The sequence below is a fragment of the Schistocerca cancellata genome, chromosome 8 (genome assembly GCF_023864275.1).
Source record: "Schistocerca cancellata isolate TAMUIC-IGC-003103 chromosome 8, iqSchCanc2.1, whole genome shotgun sequence".
NCBI lineage: Eukaryota > Metazoa > Arthropoda > Insecta > Orthoptera > Acrididae > Schistocerca > Schistocerca cancellata.
The window spans coordinates 548,301,187-548,319,872 of NC_064633.1; the positions used below are offsets into that span (position 1 = coordinate 548,301,187).

General features: G+C 41.5%; 1 protein-coding gene across 3 annotated transcripts in view; it reads right to left on the reverse strand.

The window, feature by feature from the left end:
* The window catches only part of LOC126094496 (conserved oligomeric Golgi complex subunit 1), a 135,392-nt gene that overhangs the window by 41,972 nt on the left and 74,734 nt on the right, over positions 1–18,686 (reverse strand). For all 3 annotated transcript variants that reach the window (XM_049908904.1, XM_049908905.1, XM_049908906.1), the window contains exons 10-12: positions 15,707–15,839; positions 3,762–3,950; positions 3,502–3,656 (exon numbers count right to left, since the gene is read on the reverse strand). In XM_049908904.1, coding sequence (XP_049764861.1) covers positions 3,502–3,656; positions 3,762–3,950; positions 15,707–15,839 — 477 coding nt within the window. The remainder of the gene's footprint in view (positions 1–3,501; positions 3,657–3,761; positions 3,951–15,706; positions 15,840–18,686) is intronic.

Below are 18,686 nucleotides of genomic sequence, written 5' to 3' on the forward strand. Positions count from 1 at the left end.
CCCACCAAATTCAATAATTATGAAAGCTGCAGAATATTACGTTTGACTTTTGTGGCCACTCATAGTCATGCTACCCATGCTTGGCAAAGCTACAGACAGAACTGCCACAGCGCTTAGTGCAGAAGTAAAACCAAAAATAACTATTTGCAAATCAGGGGAAGAATATCGGTGCACTCAATATAGGTTGACAGGTTTTGTTTTCCAACTGCTATACTGCTGGGTGCAGGCTCTCTACATTGGCACTACTGAGAATTTTGACAGCCAGACGGGAGAGAGCAGTGTGGGAAAACAAGCCCCACCTCCCTCGGGCAGGGCAGCAGCCTACAGCAAAAGCAGAGCTGACAAAATAGTCACAGGGACTGCTGATTTCTTCTGGTATTGTGAAGGTCATAACTGAAAGAGGTGATGAATTGGGATTAGCCTTTTCACTCGTTTCAAAATAAGAAAAAGAACAATAAGCAAGGGAATTGGCTACTACGCAACTGCTATGTGAGGTTGGCAGAGCATTGTACATGAGGTAGTTAAGGGTGACTTCCAGCAGTATTTGATGCAAACACTGTTCGAAACACCTGTCACCTAAAACTGCCACCTTAAAAGTGTCTGTGTTATATCAACTTTTAAACTTTAGCTAGCAGCTCTTTGTTCTATAATGCCAGTCCTATGCTTGTTGCATTATATGCAGAAGAAAACAAAGGCTATTGTGGGGAAAAAAAAAACTACTGCAGTTTTTGGAAAAGCAAATGTCCCAGTCAAAAAGTTCACCAACATGCAAGTTGCATTACATGGCATGTTCCTTCTGTTGCCTACAACTGGCATGGCACTGGACAATTGAATGTATTGATATGTGGTTGCCTTCATGTACTTTTTATTTATACACATTAACTTTTTAAATTGGCCTTCGCAATACCAGTAACCGATAATTGGTTACATTTTCAGATAAAGTTTGGTATGAAATTGCATCTATTAGGTAACTTCACATCTTTGCATTTTGACACAGAATTTGCATCTATATATGCATTTATAGTAGAACGAAAATTTTTCAGGTCTCTACGTGTAATGTAGCAAAGAACTATTTTTCTAGGGCTACTTTTAACTGCAATAACTTTTTTAAAGTTTAATTAGCTAAAAACTACCTTTTTGAGTTACTTCCCTTGTCTAACTATGTCATCACCGCATTGAACAAACACTTAACGTGATGACCTGGGAGTGGCACTGGCTGCTGTGTGACTGCGACCATGCCAAATTGTAATATTTAACCAACACATTTCGAACTCTCACTAATTATAGAATGAATAATAACAATGATTGACTTAACCACTATGTCACAATATTCTAGGGATGAGAGAGGGAAATTTCTTCCTACACATACTTGGAGTAATATTCAAAGAGAATAATACTGTTCGACATATTGCAAAAAGAAATTTGCAAAAGATGCAAGGCTACTTGAACCTTTGTATGGAGTACAGCTGAATTTCAGTGTGTTCAGTTTAAAGCACTGGACCGTAGACAGTACTGTTCTTGGATGCATGTTAGTTATTTGCATGTTCCATGGATCATAACCGAGACCTCTCCCTATGATTTAGAATGAATCAGTTTTACAATTACAGTACATTGTTTCAGCAAAACATATAGTTCAATTTCCGTCTATTATCCCCCCCTCACACACACACACACACATACACACACACACACACATACTAATACATGTTCAGAACTTCTTCTATTGAGTAAGAGTTATGAAGCTGGTATTATTTCACAAATAAATATTGTTTTACTTGCTGTGTCAAATTGGGATAAGATTCCATCCTCCATCTCTATCAGCAACTAAGACTGACTGTTGTAAGCCAGTGAGGCTCACACTTTTATACCCACAGGATGGCATCCAATCAGCTGGACTACGTCAGTTTGACAATAAGAAAATGGCATGTACTGGGGTGGCACTGTCCATGTCCACAGATTTTGTTTCTGCCTCTATTCAGTGTTGCTTGCAGCGCTATCCCTCATGTAAGATGGTAAGCTGCAAGAAGTCATTCTCTGTGTTTTTTCTTTATGAAGTGCACATTTCCATGCATCGATAAGTGTGTAGCCAGCGTCTCTAATGAAATTATTTACACAAAATCTAATTTCAACTGTTTCCCAATAGGTCGATGTGTGAGCAAATATTCTCGTTTGTTCAAAAAAGTCTTGTGTTTATTCAATGGGCTGTTCTCTGCAACCACTGATTCATCCAGATACCTACATTTAAGGAGGTGATGATGCTCACTGCAGCAATTAGCAACTGTCCATATGGACTGGCACATACAACTTTTGCCACACTCGCGACGAACGTTATACATTCCTGGCACTTTCAGGCCTAGATTATCTTTAACTGGTCACAACATTTCTTACATTGTTCTGGGTGGACAGAAGACTGGTCTGATTCCTTAACCATTTAGGACTCTACCAATCATGCTAGTTGCTGCATTGCAAAATGGAAGTGCTGTGTATCAGGTGTCTTGGCTCGTTTGAATGGCATCACATCATGGTTTCTTTGACAGTGTTGATCTAATATCACAGATAGAATACCCATTCCTTCTGAGCATCGTCATCAGACGGTTAATCTCAGAGACGACATGGTCCTTGTCTGAAATGGACGGAGCTGCTAAAGTGTTCAGCACAACTTTCTTCTAAGCTGGAAAGTGAAAGCTATGCCCATTGAGATACAGATCTGTATGTGTCGGTTTTCTGTACACAGAATGGCTGAGTCATCCACCTGATTTCCGTTCAACCAGCACATATAAAAAAGATAACTTCTCGTCTTCCTCCACCTCCACTGTAAATATTGTGTTATTGACATACACCCATCAAATGATCAATTAACTACTGTGGCATCTCACTGCCATGCAGCCAGATTAAAAATATATCATCAATGTTCTGAGGAAGCATGACAGCAGGAAGGGTGCACTGTTCAGTGCTCATTCTTCAAAATCCTACATGAAAAAAAATTAGCTATGCCTAGTGACAGTGGTGAACCATGGCTATTCCATCAATCATTTCTTAATAATTTCCACCCTACAAGAAGTAAGCGGTCATCAGTGTGCACTGGAATAATTTTGAAGGACAAGCATTGAACAATGCCTTTAATCAAAGGCAAGATATTAAATAAATAACAAAAAAATGAAAAAACATATAAACTGTCATCCAATAAAATGTCAATTTCCTTAGGGACCACACTACAAATGAATTCCATCCCCCACCCTGTTACTTCGTGAAACAGGTGGCTCATGCTCTCGATGCCTGAAATTCTATGCAGGTCTTCTGAAGCTCTGTCAATTTCATCAAGATTTTAATACCTACAATTATACTTAAAATAAATCAAACAATGTTAATTATTCTGATTAAAACTTTTATCCTTCTTCCACTTTCAGGCAGCCTCTGAAGAAATACAAATGTTGACAAAGAAATGTGTCAATCCTAAAGTGTGTTTGAAAACATAAGAAGCCTGATAATTACAATAGCTACCTAGGCAATGTGTGCGGAGCCACGGCATTTACTTCATGGCAAACATTGTTCAGTAATGTCTGCAACGGCAGGCTCGGCTGGGAAGGCACTCTGATTTTTGACTGGACTCTATGTCCTCCCTCTCCTTCCTCTTCGATTGTCACAACATCCCATTGCTTAAAAAAAAAAAAAATATAATTAAAAAAATCTATTTCAGCAAACCAATCTTACTAAACTGAGGTCAAATTAAAGTACACCAAATAAAATGTTTACAAACTCACAGGCATGAGGCACATCAATTTTTCCAAGTTTGTGGGAAAGAACAAAGTGTCACCCACGAGTTTCTGTATTCTTTTTGAAGTACATTCCTTCCACCTGTTCCACAATAGTAGACTTTCTTGTTTCAACAAATTGCACACTTCTTGCCATGGTGTTACTTCCTGTGGGCCATCTGACGAGTGCACAGATATCTGTAAAAAAAAAAAGAAATGAACCAGCCTCATTAATTGGCTCTAAACACAATATTCTACTACTGTAACAACAGAGAATATATTGCAACTGATTTCGGTTCTTGATTTCTTTACTAGAGCATATTGGGTATGACCATTTTCTTAGGCACACTGATAGAACACACTAGTAACAAATAACCAAAAATAAAATACCTTTTTGCAGCTATCTGCTTTTAAATAAAGTATTTTTTGATTTAGTCTGTTAAATAGCCAATCCCTAATTTACCAAGTACACGTAACAAACCTGTGCAGTATAATTTAACACTACATTCAAAACAAAAGTATAAGTCTTCCAATTACTTCATTAGAGAACCGAATTGGTTGGATTAAGGACCCTAACTATGAGGTCCCAGTCAACGCTCTCTGCATTCAAAACTGTTTCAGGTGATGAAGGCCAGACACAGGTGCTCATCTGCACGGAGGCAGACTATCCTCTATGCCCCCCCCCCCCCCCCCCCCTCTGCATCAACATGAGATGTGTGTAAAACAATGATCTAATGAATAAGATCGTTCTAATATCAACGCAAACAATCAATTTTTGAAAATATAAGCAATTGTATGGATAAAAAAATCTACTCACCAATCAGTGGCAGAACACATATATAAAAATTGTATTACAATCTGCTAGCTTTCAGAGCCAGTAGCTCCTTCTTCTGGTAGAAGGTTTGAAGGGGAAGGGAGAGGGGTGAAGGAAAAGGACTGATGAGGTTAAGGAAAAGGGGCCAGTAAAAGAAGTACTCTTTTCAATTAATTCTACAAAAACTTCCTGATAGAATTTAGCGCAAATAAATCTGAAAGCATAGATTACTGTTCTTACATGTTCTCTAAAAAAGCCTGGTAGGGAAAGAGACTTTATTAATATATAAACATGTGCACACCATAGTTGACCAAACCATGAACATCAGGTGATTTACAATAAAACTGCAACGCTATGACTGACAATAGAAGTTTAGATTTTATGATACTTGGTAATGATTATAATATTGCCCCGTCGACAAAGACAAAAAAAAAAATGGCGATTAGGGGGAAAAAATTTGAGCAGTCACAAATTTTTGTATTGAGGTACATGGACATGTCATGAACAACATACTGAAAATCCTGACCTGTAGGGTGTGACCACTGAGGTGTTTAAAGGTAACTTTTTTACGTTTTTCTTCAAATAACTTGAAATCGTGGCTTCTAGCAAAAATGTTTACCAGTACAAAATTTAAGTACACTTAATTTCCTACAATAAAGGTCCTATTCACTTTTTCTCTAGGACGAATAGTTTTCACTTTACAAGGGGTGGAAAAATAGCAAATTTATGTAAACAATGTTTTAATGGTATATAATTAATTTTAACTTTTAAATGAAGTTGATTAAGACCAAATATTAAATGGCTATAACTTATTTGCATATAGAAGAACAGTACTGAAGGATAAACTTTGTTGTGAGGATGTGACAGGTGGCAGCGGGTGAGGGTAGGGTTTGGGGGGGGGAGGGGTGGCAGTGGAGGGTAGAAGGCGAAGGCATGATGCAGCAGAATGACGTCAAGCACTTCCCTTCTTTATGTGTCTGCAAAATGAAGAGCGAGTTAGTGAGTCCTCACTCTACCCACCCCATCACGTCGCAAGAAGCAACTACAGCAAGTTTCACCAAGTTACACCAACACTTCAACAGTGCACCTCGTAAATCACTGGTGATGCAGTGTGCAGACACACCTGGAGATTTTTGATATTTCACAAAATGTGTTGCACGATAACACGTGTTACAAGTGTTTATTTTCTACAAATGCATTAACACTAAATGGAATACAGATATTAGTTATTAATAGAATTACACATGCGAACAGAATCTACGTACATCTCTGCACACCACCTTGCACTGGTAGGCAGAAAACTCATTGCTGGGCAACCGTAAGCTTGTTGCGGCTCTCTTTGGGAAAGGCCCCTTCCTCCATCATGAGAACTGTTCACTCTTCAATTTACACACAGCACTTTCAGTCCAGTTCTGATATGTGAGTAGACAAAACAACTTTACTGCTGCGCGAGTTCAGTGGTTCCCTCTACCTTTATAAGGTATGTTTGCACTTCACACGTTTTGTTTATTCTGCCATTTAATAGTTTAGATATATTCACAAATCAAAAGTTTCATGTAATAATTACTTCATGACTTGTTGCACATTATATGATGGTGTGCTAAGAGCACGAAACACTTTATTGATTATTAAAAATTGCAGCAGAGACTCTCACATATCTGAAATTCATTTTATTAAGCTATTAGTTATTTGCAGTGATTAAGAGAGTCCGTACACGAAATATGTTCCTATAAACAACGGTAGAGAAGTGTTTGATCTGTGAGTGTGATGATGTCAGTGACCTGTGCAATGTTGCAGGGAAAGGAACACACGGATTGCTAAATACCAGCTATTTGAGAAAAGATGGGAAAGCTGCAGGTTTCAGAAACAAAATACGCAGTGTTGTTCTTGCATCTTGCAGGAAAGAGTATACTAGAGGTGATTCAATTAAAAGATTTTTAAGAGAACAGCCTTCAACATCAGTTAAGATTGAGTTCGACTGAAGTGAAATTTGTCTGTCTATTTTGTGCAGAAGCAATTTTTTGATAAACAGAACAAAAACCCAAAAAATGGTGGTGAAAGGTTTACGGTGTTCAATCCTTCCATCAATTTTAGTTCGTGAACAGGAGAGGAAGGATGAATGGGGAGATACCATCCAAAGACATACCTGTTCCATTAGCAATCTACATGCTGCATGGTATCACGAGGATTGCTACAAAAGGTTCTTCATAGGTTCAGTGCCTAAATCTAGACAGAGTGGACATCCTGAGGATGATGGTGGTGGTGGTTAGTGTTTAACGTCCCGTCGACAATGAGGTCATTAGAGACGGAGCGCAAGCTCGGGTTAGGGAAGGATTGGGAAGGAAATCGGCCGTGCCCTTTCAAAGGAACCATCCCGGCATTTGCCTGAAACGATTTAGGGAAATCACGGAAAACCTAAATCAGGATGGCTGGAGACGGGATTGAACCGTCGTCCTCCTGAATGCGAGTCCAGTGTGCTAACTCCTGAGGATTAAGAGATTGATGTGTCAATGAAGGAAATATTCTATTACAGACAGGAGAATGATGACTGCCAGTTCACCTTAGATAAGTTGTTGGAACAAGTTTCCGGAACATTACCTCATATAAAGACAGAAAAAGACAGACAGAGAGAAAAGTACGGGGATGCAATAGCGTGTTTTCTCCACAATCGGCACCAAAAAAACTGTTGTGCATTTTTGTAGTTCGGGTGAAAAAATTTTAAATGATGCACGGTAACCTTCTAGGTGCAAAGATGAACAAGCAGAATGGGAAAGAACTGTAAAGGCAGCTGCCGCCATAATCTTATATGATGTTCAGTCCATGGTGTATGATATTTCTGTTTTTCCAAATTGTTATCAATCCGTGCCTTTAGCAGCTGTAACACAACCTCACCATTTACAACAAAAGCAAAGGAGAATGGTTAAGCTGTTCAGTAAGATGAAGACAATATCTGATATCTTCAATAAGCACTCAACACCAGCAGAAGAGGTCGCATAGGCTGGTGAGATGTTTCTAGAAATGTACATACAACAGTGGATCAATAACTCCTACTGCTGACTGAATGGGGATAGAGCGAGGGGAGGACAGATCGCTCCATCACTGACTACCAAAGACCCAGTAGCACCTGAAGCTATACTGATCATCATCTTTTGCTGATGTTCTACTGGGTGAGGGGAATGATATGGACGCCGAAAAGGAGGTATCATACATTCAATGGTTTGCAGCACGTGCTATAGTATGTGTACAAATGGTGAACCGTTGCTCGCTCTGCAAGATGACAATGACGACGATGATGATTATACAGTTGTTGAATTTGAAATGTAAAAATTGAAGATAAGATGTTGTTTTATAATAACCAATGTATATTTTCTGTTATTTCCAAGTTCAATGGTCATTAAACATTAATTTGAACCATTAAAACATTGTTTTTTTAAAAAATTGTGGCTTTTACACCCCTCATAACACGGAAACTATTAGTCTTACAGAAATAATTAATAGGAGCTTTTTTGTAGGAAATTCAATGTACTTCAATTTTGTACTGGGAAACAGTTTCACTAGAAGCCATGGTTTTCAAGTAATTCAAGAAAAACGTGGAAAAGTGTCATTTAAATGCACCCTCTCCCCACTCCCCCCACCCCAACGCTCACACCCTACAGGTCAGGATTTTTAGTATGCTATTCATAACATTTCGCCCTACCACTGTATAAAAATTTGCCACCACACGAATTTTTTCCCCTAATTTCCCTTCTTTGGCTGGACTACATAACAACACCAATACAATACGCTTAAGCTGCAAATGAACAACTCTTTATAGTGAGTCACAAACTGACAATGCTGAGATGCAATGGTCACATATGTTAATTTGATATCACCAACTATTCTTCAAATTATGAGAAAGTTGCACAACAAAAAAACTAAAATATTAACTGTTGTAAATCGCCGATCATTCAAAGTGCCGCCACACAATTACGCGCGTCCTCTACGTGCGGCGTTGTCTGCCAGCCATGCAGCAGCTGCGCCACCTAAGCGGCCAGCCGAGCAGCAGCCGCTAGACTGGGACTCAGTGCTTATTCGAATGCTAACGAGTACACATGTCAACTTACTCTGTGACTTATATGTGTTGTTGTGTCGTTCCGAAATATATGTGTTAAACTTGACGTTCTAACAATTGGCGACGAGGATGGGATTTTTTCCTTTTCACCGTTGACTCACAGGGTTCCATGGCTACTGTCGAGCAACTCTTGCAAAATCTCCTTGAACAGCAAACGCTTCTAACAGCGGCAATTCGCGATTTCGTCGCGGCGTCAAATGCGGGGCGTTTCTCGTCGTTGGCTATACCTCCTTTTCCTCCTTACGATGAGACGGCGGAAGACTGGTCTGATTATGAAAAACGTCTTCGACAGCACTTCTTGGCATTTCATGTCACGGACGAACAACCACGTAAGTCTCTGTACCTTTCCTGGATTTCACCTCAAATGTATCGGTTGTTGTCGCAATTGGCTCCTTTGAAGGATCCTGCGTCTTTGTCCTTCGCTGAAATGTGCTCACTTCTGTCTGTCTATTTTCAAAAGCAAATGCATGTGGTAGCCTCTCGTGTTGCCTTTTATCGTTGTCAAAAACAACCAAATCAATCCTATCGCGCTTGGGCTGCTGAACTTCATGGCCTCAGTCGAAAGTGTCAATTTGTTACTGACGTTCACAAAGAATCCTATGCCGATTCCATGGTACGGGATGCTATTATCTGGTCGGCGCCCGACAAAGAAGTTCGGCAACGTGTCCTTCAGTTGGCGAATCCGACTCTAGATGAAGTTCTCTCCATTGCGCAGTCTTTTGAAATTTCTCGCGCCGCTGGGGCGCAAATTGAAGCGTGGGGTGATGTCGGGGAAATACAACCTCTGTGCGCTGTTGACGACGCGTGCGGCGCGTCCCCACCAGCCGACGTGGCCGCAGTGCGCTCCCAGGCGCAGCCTCGGCCTAGCCGTAAACAACCCGCTAAGAAACTGCAGCAAAACCCCCGGCAACTTCCTTCATGTCAGCAGTGTTTCACGAAACATTCACGCGAGGATTGTCCCCAACGTTGGGCTGTGTGTCACAATTGCAAAAAGAAAGGTCATGTGTCTTCCGTTTGTAAATCCGACCACATACATGATGTCCACGAACATGACGCTGATTCTGATTCTGTGTTGTCTGTCAATTGCACTTCTTCCCTTTCAGGGAAGTTATTCCTCACTGTCCAAATCCTTGGTCGAGATGTTCGCATGCGAGTGGATACCGGTTCTGCTGCCACTATAATTAATTCTCAGGTGTATCTTCAGCTGGGTTCTCCACTCCTGTTCCCTGTCACTCGGCAATTACGGATGTACAATAAACAGAAGATTTCTCTCTTGGGACAGTTTAATGCTGAGGTATCTTACAAATCCGTTGTTTGCACTGTTCCCATATTTGTGGTCGACCAGAGCAACGCAGAAAATCTTTTTGGTTTCGATGCCTTTCGCGTTTTTGGGTTCTCCATAGATGACTCTGTCAATATTGTCTCTGATGCTATTCCTTATGCTCAACTGGATTCCTTGTCGACAACATTTTCGTCCCTTTTTTCTCCTGGGTTAGGCCGTGCAAACGACTTTGAAGCTCATATCACGCTCAAACCCACTGCTCGGCTTAAGTTTTTTCGGGCTCGGCCCATTCCTGTGGCCCTTCGTGATCGGGTAAAACGGGAGTTGGATCGTCTCACTGCGTCAGGGGTCTTGCTTCCTGTCACTTCCAGTGAGTGGTCCTCTCCCGTCGTTGTAGTTGCTAAGCCAAATGGTGATATTCGTCTCTGTGGCGATTTCAAAGCCACTGTAAATGCTCAATGCCTCATCGACACTTACCCTATGCCCCATCCTGAAGAACTGTTCACTAAACTTGCTGGAGGCCAGTATTTTTCTAAAATTGACCTGTCAGAAGCTTATCATCAACTTCCTCTCGATGCTGCTTCCCGGCAGTTTCTGGTCCTTAACATGCCTTTCGGCCTCTATCAATACCAACGCTTGCCATTCGGGGTTGCTAGCGCCCCTGCTCTCTTTCAGCGATTCTTGGAACAATTACTGCTCCGTGTCCCTGGATGTATCAATTACATGGACGACATTGTTGTCACTGGCTCCACCACTGAAGAACATCTTCAAAATCTCCGCACACTTTTTCATGTCTTACAGACTGCCGGTCTTAAGTGTAATCTTCAGAAATCACAATTTTTTCAGGCATCTATCATGTACTTGGGGTTTCAACTCTCTCAGGATGGTATTCGTCCGCTTCAACAGACTGTCGCTGCGATCGATGCCCTTCCTCGCCCTACGTCTGTTAAGGAACTGCAGGCCTTCTTGTGGAAAATAGCATACTATCACAAGTTTTTACCGTCTGCGGCTTTGGTGGCTCAGCTGTTGCATCGCCTGTTGCATAAAAACGTGCCTTTTCACTGGTCCGCATCACGTGACGCGGCTTTCCAGAAATTAAAGACTATGCTGAAACAGGCCCCGTGCCTGGCTACTTATCGACCTGGCCAACATCTTGTTCTTGGCCCAGACGCCTCTCAATACGGGGGTGGTGCAGTCCTTGTGCACCGTTTTTCTGACGGTTCGGAACAACCCATTGCTTATGCCTCCAAAACGCTCACGGATGCCCAACAAAAGTATTCTTAAATTGAAAAAGAAGTTTGGGCCATCATTTATGCTCTTCATAAGTTTGGTGTTTTTCTCTATGGCTCAAAATTTCATCTTGTTACAGATCACAAACCACTTGTTTCCTTGTTTCATCCATCAACGTCACTTCCCGACAAGGCTGCACACCGCCTCCAGCGTTGGGCTCTTTACTTGTCCCGTTTCAATTATGAGATTCATTTCCGGCCAACGGCTCAACATGCGAATGCTGATGCTCTGTCTCGCCTTCCCATGGGTCCTGATCAGGCATTCAATAGGGACGAACTTTTGTGTTTCCACCTGGATGTTGCCGAGCAGCGGGTTGTGGACGGGTTCCCCATCACTGGGGACAGGCTGGCGGCTGCTACGGGTTCTGACCCTACCCTCTCCCGGGTTTTACGCTGTATTCAGAAGGGTTGGCCAGATCGCCCGTCCGCTAAGACTTCTGATCTGTTGCGGAACTACTACACTTTGCGCTACCGCCTCACGGCTAGGGATGGTGTTATCCTCCTCTCCACTGACAATGCTTCGCCGCGTGTTGTGGTACCTGCGTCTTTGCGTGCTTCGGTCCTGCGCCTCCTTCACCAAGGGCACTGGGGTGTGTCTCGCACTAAATCTCTGGCGCACCGTCATGTGTACTGGCCTGGCATCGACTCTGAAATGGCACACATGGTCGCTGCCTGCGGCCCTTGTGCGTCACAGGCCGCTGCCCCGAAGTCATCTTTGTCACCGTGGCCGTCATCTGAGAAGCCCTGGGAGCACATTCATGCTGACTTTGCGGGACCCTTTTTAGGTACTTATTGGCTCCTCGTAATTGACGCCTACTCTAACTTTCCTTTCATTGTACATTGCACACACCGCGGCAACCACCAGTGCTCTAATCCGCATTTTTTCTTTGGTAGGCCTCCCCTCTACTCTTGTTACTGATAATGGTCCACATATTTGCCTCTTCCGAATTTGCGGATTTTTGTGCTCGTCACGGCGTTACGCATGTCACGGCCCCGCTGTTCCATCCACAATCCAACGGTGAGGCTGAACGACTGGTCCGCACATTTAAGGCTCAGATGCGGAAACTTCTGACTTCTTCTGCTGCTGATGAGGCGCTTCTCCCATTTCTGGCGTCTTACCGTTTCACCCCCATGGGCGACCACAGCCCGGCTGAGCTCTTACATGACCGACAGCCCCGCATGCTACTTCATCTTCTGCGGCCTCCCACCTCACGGCCGCGAGTGCCTTCACTTAGCCGGTTTACCGCCGACGACCTCGTCTGGGTAAGGGGATATGGCAGGCGGCCAAAATGGAGCCCGGGCCGCATCTTAAGACACCGTGGCAGACGCCTGTATGAAATCCAGACGGACACGAGTGTTGCAGTGCGTCATTCGGACCAGCTTTGGCCTCGGGTGCCAGCAACGCCTGTTCTGAATGCTGCCACACCACCTTTGGCTCTACCTGACGCTCGGGATCTTGGCATATCTCAATACTCACAACGCAGCTCTCTCACCGTCATCGCGATGCCAGCACCAGAACGGACGCCACCAGGAGACGTGCCCAAGCAGGAACCGGAGGCCCATCCTCTGTCTGAGCAAATCTACTCGCCTCCTCCTCCAATGGACGCCGATACATCGCCCATGTCTCCTGTCATATCAACTGGACTTGCCACCATGGGCAGATTGGTGCATGGGGCCCCAGCAGATTCGACCCCTACATCTCCTGTCATCTCGACCCGTTATCATCGGGGACACTTCCGTCTGTACGGGAAGCCGCCTCCTCGAGACTTTACGGTGAGTCAAACAACGCCTATGGACGTTAGCCATCTCCAGGACACCTCCATCAAGACCAGTGCAACAATTTCAAAGGGAGGAAAAGTGTTGTGACTCGCCGATCATTCAAAGTGCCGCCACGCAATTACGCGCGTCCTCTACGTGCGGCACTGTCTGCCAGCCATGCAGCAGCTGCGCCACCTAAGCGGCCAGCCGAGCAGCGGCCGCTAGACTGGGACTCAGTGCTTATTCGAATGCTAACGAGTACACATGTCAACTTACTCTGTGACTTATATGTGTTGTTGTGTCGTTCCGAAATATATGTGTTAAACTTGAAGTTCTAACATTAACACCTTCAGTAATAGAGGAAACAAAAATAAGCAGTGTCACACACTGATCTGAAGCGAGTAAAAGAAGTTATATGGAAAACAGTGAGAGGACATAAGAAAGGAAAATAAGAAGTTAAGGCTTAATGTCCTATCAAACGCACAGAATTAGAGGCTGAGTAGAAGCTTGGATTGGCAGAAGTAGGGGGAAGGAAATCAATTGTGTCCTTTTCACAGGAACTATCTTAGCATATGCCTTAACTGATTTAGGAAAACCAACAAAAACTTAAATCTGCATGGCCAGGTTGGGATCTGAATTGTCATCAGCTTGAAAGCAAGTTCAGTGTCTTACCACTACAACACTTTACTCAGTAACACAATAAAGAATGCGGAATTGGCAATGTAGCATGTACTACAGAGGAGACCAGAAGAGAGATGCCGAGGGAGCATTACAATCGACACACACTGGATGACACTCCACGTGTGATGTTCCTAGGCACATTTAATCTGCACATGGGATTACGCAACTAAGGTCAAAGGAGGATTTACTCTACAGAAGCATGCAATAAAATTATTATGTATGCCTCTTCAGGGACCTTAGCATTCTTACACTTACATGTCATTATATTTACTTTTTAATGGTATTCATAGTTGGTAAACAGAATGAAATTTGGATGACGTAACATTCAAAACCATGACATGAAAAGTAGAACTGATTTCCATGCAGACCTTGTGTTCCTGCCTGTGGTTCATAATTGAATTTTATGTGCCAGTGCAAAAGTATGTAACACATTGCCAATAGCCCTCAGACAGGAAATTCAAAATCTCCGATATTCAGACAAAACACACAAGAATAGATTATTAGCTTTTCTTTCGAGGATTTATCAGAGTTTTTGGACTCAGGGATGTAAATTCTAGTTAATATCAAATCCAAAAAGGTTTCAACTTCCCAAACATGTAAACTGCTAATATCTTTTCTAAAATCAGTTGTTAAATAAACTTATAAGCCAAAATGTTATGACCATCTGCTTAATGGCATAGAATACAGCAGTGATTCTACATGGTATGGATTTGACAAGATCTTGATAAGTTTCTGGAGGTATGTGGTACCAGTTGTCTACGTACGGGTCATGCAATGCACATAAATTATGGGCCGGTGAGCTGCGGACATGGAGCTGGCACCTGATACCTTCCCGATGTCTGTTCCATCAGGTCCAGATCACCATATTCCTTAAATCACTGCAGTATGATTCAGGACTCACGACATGAATATTATCGTGTTGGAAAATACCATTGGTATCGAGGTATACATAAAGCATAAAGGGATGCAGGTAGTCCACAATTATGTTCATATAGTCCACAGCTGTCATGTTGCCTTTGATTACTACCACTTCCATAGATGCCCATTTGAATGTACCTCATAGTGTAATACCGCCACCACAGGCCAGCGTCCACGGCACAGTACACGTTTCTAGCACTCACTCACCTGGATGATGGTGTATCAAGATATGACCATCAACCTGGTGTAATAAGAAATGTAGGCAACATATTTCCCTGGATCTACAGCCAACTTTAATGATCACAGGCCCAATACATTAGTAACTGACAATGTTGCTGGGTCAACATACGCCAATGCAGGGGTTGTCAGCTGTGGTGTCCCATGTTCAACAATGTGTGCTGAATAGTGTGTACTGAAGCACTTGTGCTTGCATTAGAAATTGTAAACTGTCATCTGATCTGCCCGATTTTACACAGTGGGTAAGCCTCCGGCCGCCGTCATCGGTTGCTGTGTTGCTTATTTGCAGTTTCATTGTTCTTCAACCACTTTCTACAGATGCTCACAATAGTGCCACACAGATAAGCTACCAGCATCACTGTTTCTAAGTTTCTTAATCCCAGGCACCCGGCATAACAAAGTTGCTTATGTTAGAGGATTTCCCCATTTGCAGCTCATATTGTGGCTAGAATTATTCCTCACTCATCTCTGCTTCACTTATATTGTTTGCTTGTCACATCATGTGGTCACAACACCATTAACTTGCATTCAATCTCACAGTGGGTAGTAGTCATTATGTTTCAGAACATGAGTGTTTATTTTTTATATAGCTACTTCTTCATTGATATACTTATTATAATAATTTCTCAAACATAAAGAAACTTAATCAAGAAGAAGCTCCCACAATTGACAATGTGAGTAGGTTAATAGCGATTGTAACTGATAGAATATTTTACACAAGAAAACTACAATAACTGCATCTGCCTATTAATGTAGAGCTTCTCTCTTTCACATCTCTGAAGTTTCTCGTCTGTAAACATGAGAAACTTCAGGGATATTTGAATAAATGAATTTACACATTTGCAAAATGTCCGACTAGCTCACCCGACAGCTCTGAGGCATCAAACACTGCTGTAAGTGTGGGCAGAGATCACACATAGCTTGTAGGAATCGTGCCAGGAGCAGTGGATTCCCATCACTATCATTGGACTGTTTCTCCAGGACGTAATTCACCAGCCTATGAAGAAAGTGAACAGTTTTAATGATTGTTACTCATTCAAATTGTCTCATACTGTTATTTTTACAAGAACAATGGAATACTAACAAGGAGACATCTCCAGTAGTGGGATCAACTTTTTGAAACAATATGTAAGGCGATGTTGTTTAAGGGCCAAGGAATCAGACCCAGCAGCCATTAACACTGACGGGCCCTCATTTGTGAGCAATCAATGAAAAATAATTCTGGAATTTTGCTTGATGCTCTATAGCTTTAAAACTAACAATTTACAGAAAGGTTGCATAGTGCAATGGTTGAGTTACTGACCTCACAAGCAAAAGGATATGGGTTTGAATCTTGTCGGGCGCATTGAAATTTAAATAACATTTATCAAAATGGCTCTGATCATTATTTTTATTCAATTAATTGGTTTACATGTAATTTCCTTTGCCACATCATATTAGCCATCATGTGAAATACACCATTTTTCTTCCTATCCGGTTTTTTCCACTTGGAATCCTCATTCATGTATGAACTATGATTTAATTTCTTTCATTTAGTTGCATTTTTGTTCATATTACTGCATTTATCATTTCTATTTCTCATTTTACTTGAATCTTGTATACTTATAATCCCAGTTCTTTTGTTTAAATCATCATCCACATTATTTTGTTCATAGTGCAATAAGATTTATGTTCTAAAAGTTTGTATGACAATTGTCATCCAAAGAGATGTACATCTTGTAACAAAAAAATACGTTCTTCCCGCCACTGCACAGTCAATATAAATAGATTTTGTCTTTTGTTTTTTAACTGACAGATAGGCATTTTCCAATGTCTAAACACTATGATAGTTAAATAAAAATAATTAAATTCACATTCACAAAGATTCCAAGTAGTAAAAGAATGATAGGAAGATAAAATAAGAGCAACTGAAGAATTTAAAACATTGATTAAAATGACATTACACAGGAATACAAAAAAAAAAAAAAAAATTACATGTAAACCAGTTAACTGGATGACAATAGTGATCAAAGTTATTGAAATAACAATTTAAAAATTAAAAAAGTTCAATGTAACTGATGAGATTTGAACCAACAACCTTTTTGCATGTGAGATCATACATTAACCATTACCTGAAGCAATCATTGTGTAAATTGCTACTATTGTTAAAGCTACAGAGCATCACACAAAATTCTGAAATTTTTTTCAGCATTTACTTGCAAACAAGGGTCCAAAGGGGTGGATGGCTGCAGGGTGTGATTCCTTGGACCATGACCTACATCACCATACAGATTGTTTCAAATAGTTGATTTCACTGCTGGGGACCTCTCCCTGTAAGTCAGCTACTGAAGCTTTCATCAGTAAGTATGACCATGGGTGAATTCATGTAAGAGAACAAATGTGACACTCAATATGTATTACAAATTTTCATATTATCCAGTCTAAATGCAGTGAGGGGATGGAAATTTGTGAATTTATAGCCTAATGTGACTTGGTAAGGTTAAAACACTCCATGTGACTAGGTAAATATCTCATCACATTAATTCATTACATTCTTGTCAAGTCTAGATCCACACTATGCAGACATCATGACACAATATATTAGCAGCCCATCACCTTCACGTGAGAATGCTGTTTGCCAAATCTCACCAAAAATTGGTTCTTTCTGTGAACAGTGGCTGTTTTATACAGCACAGAGAACAAAAGCGCCTACGAAACAAATTGTCATTGCTACCCCATAACACAAAGTGAATGTACAGCACCTCAGTTTGAATGTCACAACAATTTGTAATTGAAACTTCTGAGTTTTCTAATTGGCAAAACACCTTCACGCCTAAGTGCACAGTCCTGATTAAAGGTGACTTCCTTTTCTTTTGCAACCCAGGCAGTTTTTTTATATTCAATTAGCTCAGAAGAATACTCACTATGTGTTGTTTTATTCTCAGCAAAGTAGCCAATAAGAAGGTCAACTTTATTTCCCAGAAACTTTTGGAAGACGACTGACTTTGGATTTTTCGGCTCAGGGCCATTAACTTCCACCCACTTCTTTGACTGTTGTTTCTTTTCTGAAATGCTGAAGGGGATCTACAACTGGTTCTTAGTAACAATTCGACACACAAAATCAGTTACAATTCTTCATAAAATGGTGCCAATTTATCAACAAATAGTTTTTTTCTTTTTTTTTATTATACATATGGCTATTGTGAAGCTATTTCATATATCATTAATCACCAATCATTCAATACCGTATTGTGAACCATCCAGTTATTTTTACATCTGTGATTATTCACTGATGTGCAAAACTTAGGGACAAAAGTAACTCTTGCATGATGTCTTACTGCCAAGTAATATAGATCGAAGAAACTTGGGCTATACATAGAAAGAACTGCTACATTATAATACAGGAGGCAACTGAAAGAAATATGCAGTGAATAAAAAGAAACCACACTTTTATTCAAAGACAATAATTACACGAAAACCACAGTGATCTGTAATGATCCCCTGGGCTTACAAACGGCAGGACATGGATCTTAATAGGGTACCTAATCACCATGGATCACAATGCAAGCTCTGCAATGTGCTCTGATGCTGGCCACTGTGCCAAAGATGGGCAGCATCACTGAAGTAGAAATGTAGGGTGGCTCATGTGACTGGAGCAGATATTTGTGTGGAAGGAGAAGAAAAACAGTTACTCATGGGCTCAGACAGCACGGTCCTCACTCTCAACTGTGGTGCTCACCACACTACAAAGTCAGTAAAAGCAGCAGCAGGAGCAGTAGCAGCAGGAGTAGTAGTAGTAGTAGTAGTAGTTGTTGTTGTTGTTGTTGTAGCGCATTCCATTCCTCCACCAGAGCAGCTGGATGAT